The following is a 10199-nucleotide window of genomic DNA, read 5'->3' as shown; positions in this document are numbered from 1 at the left end:
AAGGTGGTTTGCGAACCATAAGTCTCGCCTGATTTCGCGATGATTAAAATATGTAATATAATCTTTTGACCCCTAGACGACCTTTGACCCCATCATCCTCATGGATACACATGTATTATTACCCACCCAAGAATATGTGCCAAGTATGAACATGATTGATGCAGAGAAATAAAGAAATCAGAGCAAGTTGAACAAAAACTTCAAAATTGATGGACATGACCACATATCTTTTGACCCGTTGACGACCTTCGACCTCATCATCCTCAAAGACAGATATGTAACATTATCCAATGATAATATTTATCAAGTATGAATATAATTGATGCAGAAATAAAGAAATGAGAGCAAATTGAATAAAAAACTAGCAAGAAGTCTGATGATCAATATTTTCAAATTTTCTGGCATTTGGCGCAAGCCTTTTTTTAACCCCTCACAAAAACGTCTTGTGTTCGCTCAAGCATGAACGAAACTATATTTTTAAAGCATTAGAAAGATAAGACATCAGAGGATCTATTAACATCAAAATATAGACATCATGATTTGAAACAAAATTTTGATAGACTTTTCTAAACTGTCCCGTTTTTTTATACACACTGTATATGTTATCATATCTGTACATGTATGTGCCCATCTGTTTCTCCCTCTGTACTAATCATATGTTTCGTTCGTTTTCGCTTATATAGAACCCATGAAGAAAGCTTAAAGCCGAAAGCTTGGAATAAATTGTGGTCTATCAGCAACGTCTAATCGTCTTGTCATTTTTTCGTCAAGTATTTGGTACAAGACAGAGTCACGTTAAGGATTAGATGCCTGTTTACATTTATATATATATATATATATATGTGTGTGTGTGTGTGTGTGTGTGTGTAAGGGTGTGTGGGTGTGTGTGTGTGAGGGTGAGGGAGGGTGTGTGTGTATATTCTTTTTTTCCTATGAAGGCTGTCATTGTTTGCTTCCACGATTAAATCAACATTTCATTTTGAAATTAGAGATATGACCAAGAAATAATGAGAAAAACGAAAATTCATATTATTCCTAATAAAATAATCATTTATATGAAAGCATGAACATGTAAACATAAACATGGTACAGATACATATAACCAATTACTACAAATTAACATTCAAGAAAGCATGTCATGAACGTGATGATAAATTTTGCAATTGATTTTCACTGACTAATTTGCTCTGAGCCAATCAAATGCAACGAATTTCAGTAGCTTATAACATCTGTCGGTTAAAATCATTGACAAAATTATTCACGAAAATATATAAGGATCCCCTCAGTTGTCATGTATTTTAATATTGCACCTTTAATTCATTATAATTCAAGTCAGCATGAAAGATCAATGAATGTAATAAAAATTATAATAGTCATCATCATCATAACAATTTGATACATAGAATTTCAATTTGTACAACGGACTTTCCAGCTTAATTAGATGCTCAAGGCGCTTCAGATCAAATTACAAAGCTAAAAGAAAATAAAATTGACCCTTAAAAGAGCACCTCCCCGAAAAAAATCTAAACTATTTCTCAGTTTTTTGAAGTTTTGTTACTTTTTGTGAAAGTGTCTTCTATTTTATCCTCTTTATAAACTAACTTCTCGTTTAAGTAATAAAGGCCTAGGATTATACTAACTCAAGAACATTGTAACGCCTCCTGGTATTTATACAAGACGAAATTGCTCAAATCATTACGTCCAAGCTTCATCATACTATTGGACAGTTCCATTGCCGCCTGGTGGGGAGGTATGAGTTTCAGTGATCTGAATCGCCAATCCCTCAGGGCACTAAAATGACGGTCATGCTCGGGTTGTGGAGGGAAGAGATGGTCGATGCGGGCGAGCTCGGTGTCGGGGAGATTGAGGGCGTAGGCGAGCTCGTACCATCGGTTTGTGAGGTTTGTCGCGATCGTCCACAGAACTTGGTCACTGAGCGGACCTACAGAGTGAGAAAAGGAATAGAAGAGAATGCAAGTGATATGGAATATCATCATGGGTTTTATTTCCAAATATCGTGTGATTGCGTCGAGATACTAATACTACTACTGATAATAATGATAATAATATCAAAGGGATCGTTTCACATGTGAGCAGCTGATTTAAAAAATTCTCAAACTAAGATGATACCCCGGGGGGAGGGCACTCGACCAAAAATGTGGTAGGGGTGTGCCGCGGGCGAGACAAAAAACGGGGGCCTTGGAGCGGGCTAATTTTAAAAAGGAGGGTCCTCGGAACTGGCTTCGGAACTACAAATGTTTGTAAAACGGGGGTCCTTGGAACGGATCGCCAGCCTGTGATGAGTGCGTATGCATCCCTATGGAACGGGCATGCGTGCATGATGCAATTAGCGCGGCCACCGCCGGGTGCGCTCGCGCAGAGGCGATGGTCGGACAGCGCTCTGCGGCCGCTTTTCACCAAAATGCAGCTCCTTGTAGCAGATCAATGCGACCGGAACGGCGTAACGAAAAATGTGCGAAGCTTTGGAGCGGATTTCTTTCTTCTTTTTTCTCGATAAGAAGAAAATGCTATGCTTTGGAGCGGCTTTCTTTGTTCTTTTTCTCAATAAGACAAAAATGCTATGCCTTGGAACGGAAATTTGCGTGTAAAAATGGGGGTCCCCTCCGCGGCACATACCCACTATGCATTATATACTGAGTGCCCCCCCCCCCCCCGGGGATGATACATGTGTATGAGTGCCTGCATTATTTTGTCCTTAAAAAAACCTGACACAGACAACAATATATGATGAAAAACTCTAATTTAGACACAAGTCGCAATTTATTGATTGATTTTGACAACCGTCTGTAAGACGCATTCAGCTTATGCCCAATTTTCCCATTAGCTGTGTGTATCTCCTATGCACATACTATTATTAGGTGCAGTGTTCATTCAGTTTACAGTACCTTGCACACACTGTATGTGGGTCATGCTGGCTTCATCTAGAGTTTGTGTGTTGTGGTGCACAGATTCGCTGTCATTGAAACCAACCTCCAATTATTTTCAAACTTTGGTTTAGATCTCCGAAGTTTTTGAATACCTCCTTTACATAAAACTTTGAAGCTTTTGTGATTGTATTTTTACACTATAAGCCTAATGTTTAACCCATTTTCAATAACCAAACCCGGGGGGCCACTTCCATTCACGAGTGGATACCATGCGCGACCATGGGGTCTCGAAAAGCACCCTAAACACGTAATTTTCTATATTCTGAAAATGCACCCCTTAACAAGTATTGGCGTGTGAAACCCTACCCTTAACAAGTATTGGAAACAAAACGATACTCTTGGCAAATATTCCCTGAAATGAACCCCTAAACAAGTACAGGAATGTTTTATTGTTACGGGTCCTTCGGTCGTCGGCTTTACCTTATTTGGTTTAGTACGACCCCACCTTCTACACCTCGCGCAAATTGGACTCTAAACACGAAGTGTTGGGGCAAAAAGGACATCCTTTATAAAATATTTTAATTTTGATTTATCATCCCCGCAAATTCGACCCTAAACACGTAATTGTCCTAGCGAAATAGATACCCTTTTTTCATTATTTTTGTGTTTTTGACACCCTTATCACGTTACGTACATAACGTGCCCTATCGTGAAAAGGACATCCTTTTTACGTGTTTTTTTTGGTCGCGCATGGTATCCACTCGTCAACGGAAGTGCCCCCCCCCCCCCCCGGAACCAAACTGAGATTTTTTTTTATCAGAAAAAAGTGAAATGATCACTTTGATAATGATAACATTTCTACAGCGCTTTTTCTTGGAAAGGTAAAAAGCGCATTACATCATAAAGTATTTGCAATGAAACAAAGCATAAACATAATATAAATGCGAATTAAAATTAACACAGAACGACCAATGCTAGCAAGCTTAAAAGTAAACGTGTAACCTTAAGTTTTGTGACCTACGTCACGAAGGTCGGATCAATCGCACTTTGATCATAATGCTTTGCGTAAATAAGAAGTTTTCCGCTCCGCGACGTACAGAGGATTCCAGAACACAGTAAATTTATGTATTGAAAATATCCGTCAAATGACAATGAACAGCTCGAAGGTCTTTGTCGAAAATTTAATTGTGAACCGGAACAGCTGTTTCGTCCTAAGTTTCGGAGCTGACGAAAAATTTGCAAACATGTCTATTGTCCAGAGCCATGGAATAAAATGCTGTTTTGATTCGCCAATTTTCGACAAAGATTTCGAAGCGTGAAAGTGATTTCACATTGTGCTCCACACTGCGAACACACTTTAGAACGCACTCGGGGACACTAATATTTCCAGTAGGGCACCCCCCCCCCCCTCCTGTCCTTAATTCACTCTGGATTCATACCTTCTGGAGCTTTGATGGGCACATTTGAGTTAAGTTGGTAGTATGAAGTAGCGTCTCCGTTTCTCGGCATCTTGTTCGTCTTATTGCCGTCAACAAACAGATTGAGTTGTATCAAAATAAGGTTTCCTATAAACCGTTCGATGTTTAGTTTCTTCAACCTAAATGGAAGATTAAAAAATGAAGAAAAAAATACCGTAAAGATTTTCTTAAAATTTATCATTTTACGTACTTTATTAGAGAAAATGTTAATACCCCAAGCCATTGTTTGCACGCTCTGTAAGAGTTTCCCCCAAATATCGGATCCACCTGTGAATTATTCCCAAGTTTTGATTTTTTTTTCAACAAATAATGAACTTATTTTACCTTATGATTTATAAAGAGCGTATCAAAAAAAAGTTTACACTTTGAAAAAGCCCTGGGAAGTAAAACAATATATAACATGTGGGTATTTTTTTCACATATATTCTTGGGTTTGGGTCTCATCTATCCAATAAAACTAAAAGTTATGACAGAATGTTGCACTTGAGTGAGCACTGTCCATTTTTGTAAAGCTCGCAAAAATCTGTTTGCGCAGAAATGCTTGTTTTCACGCTGTGTCAAGGGGAGAGGGCGAAATCAAACTTACCCTGCGAAACATTTCTCATAAATTTCCCTTGCACTTTTAGTCAATTGAAATAAAACGGATACATTCAAGCATTTTGTAACAATTTTGCCACCTAAATTGAAATTTCAACACTTAGTAAGCACAACCTTAACCCTTCTTGTGCTAGCTGGATCTGAGGACATAACTGAATCTAAACAAAAGTTTATATCAGACATCTCCAGTATTTTTTCACTAAGTTATTATCATTTAAAATGGGTTTAAATATCATTTTTCATTTAATACTTGTTTCTCCACACTTTTCCCAAGCTTGACAATGATTAACAAAATGAAAATCAAGCCTAAGCCATTTCATGGAAATCACAGCTCAGTGTAAAGCAAATATCGTCACGATGGCTTTGGTGTGTGGGGGTGGGGTGGGGCGAAATGCACTCTTCGAAGTGTTTTGAGCAAAGCAAGAAGTCAACTCCCTCACTTTAATCTATTTCTCTCGCTTTTATTTCAATTATTGGTGGTATAATATTCGTGAAAAAAGGCCAGAGCTGCTCCCCCCAGTGGCGTACCTACATGTAGGATTTTCCACGGGGGGGGGGCAAAATCGGCCGCCAAAAAAATTGACAAGCAAAAAAAAAAAGTCTTCAATAAAAAATAAAGGTTTTCGTAGCAAAAAATTAAAAAAAATTCAAAAAAGGTCTTCAAGCTCGTCAGAGGGGCAGGGATATGTTTTTTGTATGGGTTGTGGCTCGTCAGGGCCCCCTGCCCCCCCCCCCCCGTAGGTACGCTAGTGCCCCCCCCCCCCCCCCATGCATTCCCGCACTCACCTTATTGGTCGACTTGTGAAAATAGTATAATTCCATTGATTCTGTTGAACCACATGCGATTTTAACCAGTATTGATTACATTTTCATATTTGTTGTTATAACTGTAATCTGACTGAAGTGTTTATATTATTTTCAAAAGGAGCTTATGGCTTCGATTTAACCCTTTTATCCCGTACATTTCTGTACATAATGTAATTCAAGATACATTTTACCAATGAATAATATCGCAAGAATCGTTTAAAAGACATTTAAATATTAGACATAGGCCCTGCACCGATTTTCTGTCTACTATGTTATTTTCGGAAACCCTCATCCCTGTTGGCCTGGTATTAGCTCGCATCAGATATTTCAAACATAGAGTCTAGTATGCGAAAGTACATGTTGCATTGACACTCGAAATACTGACAAATTTACAGATATTACTCGATTGTATGTATTTGTTTAATTTTGGAAGATTACGAAGTATGATGAAGTGTCATTTTTATACTCAGATTATTGCGAAGTGTGACTATATATATACACACTCTCTAATCGAAATTCACTTACCAATTGTCTGTCTCTCAATGCATATCCAACAAACCAAAAACGAAGTTCTCCAATGTAAAGTTTATCCAGGAACTGACATTTACCTTTAAAATATCATCGTTGAATTCGTAATTCTGAAAATATGGTCGACCAAAATTATCATAAAATTAAGTTTTTTGCAGGTATCGCGAATTTGAATAACATGAATCATATCCAATATACACACTCTCTTCGCAACATACATTATGTCATTGTGAGACAGCTGATAAACACGGTACAACCTTCACGCGTCGTGTTGGCACACACTCCCATTCATAATTTGACCTTATAGGTCGCATGCAGGGACTGAAAGGGGTGCAAAGTTACCCCTCTCATATTAATCTCAACTTTACCCCTTCTCTCAAAACAATCCCAAACGTGAAACTTCTATATTGACATGATGAGGGCTATATTGTCATGGTAACAGAATATATACTGTTTTTTTTCTTCTTCATGAATGGAGAGTGGAATTTTATTTTGCCTCTTTTTCCCCTCACTCCCTGATACGCCTCTATACAGTCGAGTGGGAGGGGACAAAAGTCAAGACGATTTGAGTTCCTATTCATAAGATTTACTGGGCAATAATAGTCTATTGTTATGCTAACCGGTTATCGAAGAGCGATGAAAGTCCCGCCGATAACAGTTGTATGTTGCTATGCAACGAAGTAAACAGAACTTAGATTTGGGGTATAGCCTCTCTCCCGGGAATCTCTATAAATATTCCGCAGGACATTTTTCCTTTATTTATTGTGTGAACAAAAACTTGGCTGATTCATTCAGATGGACTGTATAGATTATAAATAAACTAATAAACTTTTTTTTTATTTACTTACTTATTTATCCTAAATCGCCTATGGGTTTTTCTTTTGATGTCATTAATTTCTATTTTATCATTGTTGCATTGATTGAACAATCATGAAAATGGTGCATCATCTCGATGACTCGTAACGAAATAATTGTACATCTCTATTTATTTATTTATTTATCCTTAATCGCGTTTGTGTTTATTTATTTTGATGTCATTAATATCTATTTTATCATAATTGCATGGATTGAACAATCATGAAAGTAGTACATCATTTCAATAACTCGTAACGAAATAATTGTACATCTCCATAGTGCTCAGAAGATCATTTTGAGGGGATGCTCACACTCATGCAATCCTAAAAACAAAATGGGCCTTTTTTTGTACCGCTTCACCCTCTCTCCCTCTATTCACTATTCATTCTCCGCCCCCCCCCCCCCCCCTCTCTCTCTCTCTCTCCGTCTTTCTCTCACTCTCTCTCTCTTCCTTTTTCTCTCTTTTTATGCTCACATTCTCTTCTTTCTTGTCGTCCAAACACCCGTCTCTTCCCTCTTGCTCTCCCGTCCCCTTTCTTTCTCTCTCTTCCCATTTATGACTTACATCTCTGAATATTTTTTCCTCTCCATCAGCTTTCTCTCATTTCCCCCCTTTCAAGCGTTTTTTTTTATCTCTCCTTATTAATTACACTTGTATTCAAGACCTTTATACAAGAAGCCTGATCACAAATATACGTTACAGTAAACTATCTTTATAGAATTTCACACATCATTAAAATAAATATTTACAATGTTTTTGCATGAAACTGGCATAGCACACACTTATAGTATGCTCGTTAGAATTTCGGTGTGAATACCATTTACATAAATCTACAAGACTTTTTCACAAAAAGTATTTCATACTCTATTCAATAAATCAATTTTTCCTAATAAAACAGGAAATGGATAAGAATTTATCACATTTAGATTTTAAAAAGTACACAGAAAATAAAGATTTTTTTTAAACCCCACAAAATATCATTACTTTACATTTTCTTCTTTGAACAAACGTCAAATGTAAGAGCACTTATATAATGCCTCCAAACAACAGTTGAATTTCCTCAGTTTGAGGTTAAAGGAGAAAAGTAAAAACATAATTAGGAGCAGTCAATAAAATAATTATTTACCAAAATCCATTTGTTAAACAAAGCAGGTCTGACCTTTTACAATATCTGTAAATCTCAGGGAAGTTCATGTGGTCGACAGACATTCATGTAATCAATCACATCATTTAATAAACCTAATAAAATATATCTTGAAATAAAAGCAGAACATGTCCAATAAGCCTGTTCACGGTTGTAAACTGCGCACGAGCAGAAAAAGGTCATTGGAGACAACCATGAAGGTGGCTTTCAAATTCACTGACATAGGCATTTGTGATTTGATGATTAGTCATGTATTCCTTTCAAAATATTTATCACATCCAAGCTGAAGAGTAATAAATAGAGCCTTCATAATCACTGGTATTTGACAGTAGCCTAAACAATAGTCAAATGTGCCAAAGGCAGACAATAAAATAGATTTCCAAACTTTATCCCTGATGTACTATTCTAGTCACCTGGTCTATTCAATGCCTTTTGTTCTTAGAATTTGAATACTCTACCGGTAAAGCTTACGCAACATCTACATTTGAAAATTATAGTGCTTATCCTAATGAAAAATCACAAAGGTCATTTGAGAAAAGTTGATCATGAGCTAACCGTGAACTGGCTTATAGAGTGCTAGTGAAATGAAATGAATTGCAATGGATAAATTTCATTCATACTAACCAATTCAAATTCATTATTCATGAAAGAGAATAGGACCTTGCCTGACCTTGCAATATGTAATATAATATGTGACCAGCCACCCAAATCCAACAATAAGTGGCCAAAAAAAAGAATTTTGAGATTTTCATTGAGTTTAAGTTTTAAAATGATATATGACTTTATCAACAATAACTCAAATACTTAAAGATAAATTCCAGTTTTGGTAACGATCTAAAAATGACTTTTTACAGAATCTAATATAATGACCATCTAAGTGTCTGTTTGTATGAATAAAAAATATGTGCCAAAGGATTCTGGAAGAAATTGTGTAATTGCTGAGAAATAAGCAAAATAAGCGCGGATTCGGTCACTTCCGTCGGGTCTTTATTTTAGCAATAATAATACACTGTCCCACGTGTGCCTATCTGTGTTGGTGATCTTCAGTGTGAACATTTTTCAGCGTAGATTTCAAGATTTCACAAAGTTCAGTTTATGTAACTGTACCAGATCTAGATCCTCGATGATATACTGACAATTAAGCCTTGTTTTACAGACTTTCTCATGAAATCAGTGTTTACTGCAAATACTGGAATTTCTCTTTAATTGAATGCAGAAGGAGAAAAGCGAGAGCTTCAGAAAATAAGGAGAAAACAGTATTTGAAGTTTGTGTTCACTCAAGCATGAGATGTGCACACTGTGCAATTTCAATAAAACTTCCAAGCAGTCTGCAAAAAACTTGTGCCAAAGAGACTCTTGTAATTTGTTTTATATTCAACTTAACTTGACATTTTTACAGGGTAAAGATGAAGAAATACTCTTCCAGGAAGCTAAGTTTTGAATTTTGTTTTTTTGAAGACCAATTTACTATTTTGGCTATTACAGAGAACCTTCCCTGTCGATTTATTGGTGGTTAGGGGTGGTTGGTCACTATGCAATCACATTCTTATTATTAACCTTCTATCAATCGCAAATGAAGGAATCATTCACACTTATTATTCATTCATAATCATGAAAACAGCCCCAATATTATTATGGAGAATATCATTAAAAAGAGCTTAAAAACAAAATAAAAAAGAAAAGGCAAGTTTATGAATACTCAGCATTTTGTCAATACAAATTTCCCATAGACATATCAAAAATTTGTATATGGTTGATATTTATCATTCATCTAAAAAATAAAACTTGATATCTCCAGCAATAAAAAAAGAATTCAAAATAAAAATAAATATAGTTTGGCATTTGAATTTGTCACATTTCTGTAATGTAATGTAGTAAATTTTCTCTCACTAATCTGAAAT

At 36.4% G+C, this 10199-nt stretch overlaps 1 protein-coding gene across 1 annotated transcript; it reads right to left on the bottom strand.

Annotated features, from left to right (window-relative positions):
* Positions 1-1027: 1027 nt before the first annotated feature.
* Positions 1028-6582, bottom strand: LOC129266827 (uncharacterized). The gene is made up of 3 exons (XM_064103525.1): positions 6296-6582; positions 4328-4485; positions 1028-1942 (listed from the first exon to the last, which is right to left on the bottom strand). The coding sequence occupies exons 2-3, from the start codon at positions 4395-4397 to the stop codon at positions 1641-1643; spliced, it is 372 nt and encodes a 123-aa protein (XP_063959595.1). The 5' UTR covers positions 4398-4485; positions 6296-6582; the 3' UTR covers positions 1028-1640.
* Between the last annotated feature and the right edge of the window lie 3617 nt (positions 6583-10199).

Source organism: Lytechinus pictus, chromosome 8, assembly GCF_037042905.1.
Source record: "Lytechinus pictus isolate F3 Inbred chromosome 8, Lp3.0, whole genome shotgun sequence".
NCBI classification, from domain to species: Eukaryota; Metazoa; Echinodermata; class Echinoidea; order Temnopleuroida; family Toxopneustidae; genus Lytechinus; species Lytechinus pictus.
Note: the sequence above shows the minus strand (reverse complement) of the source record. Positions and strands in the feature narration are given on the sequence as shown.

Coding starts and splice junctions, on each gene's coding strand:
- LOC129266827 (XM_064103525.1), bottom strand. CDS start 4,397: ATGCCGAGAAACGGAGACGCTACTTCATACTACCAACTTAACTCAAAT. Junction 1,943..4,327: donor GCCCATCAAAGCTCCAGAAG/GTATGAATCCAG, acceptor CTCACTCTGTAG/GTCCGCTCAGTGACCAAGTT.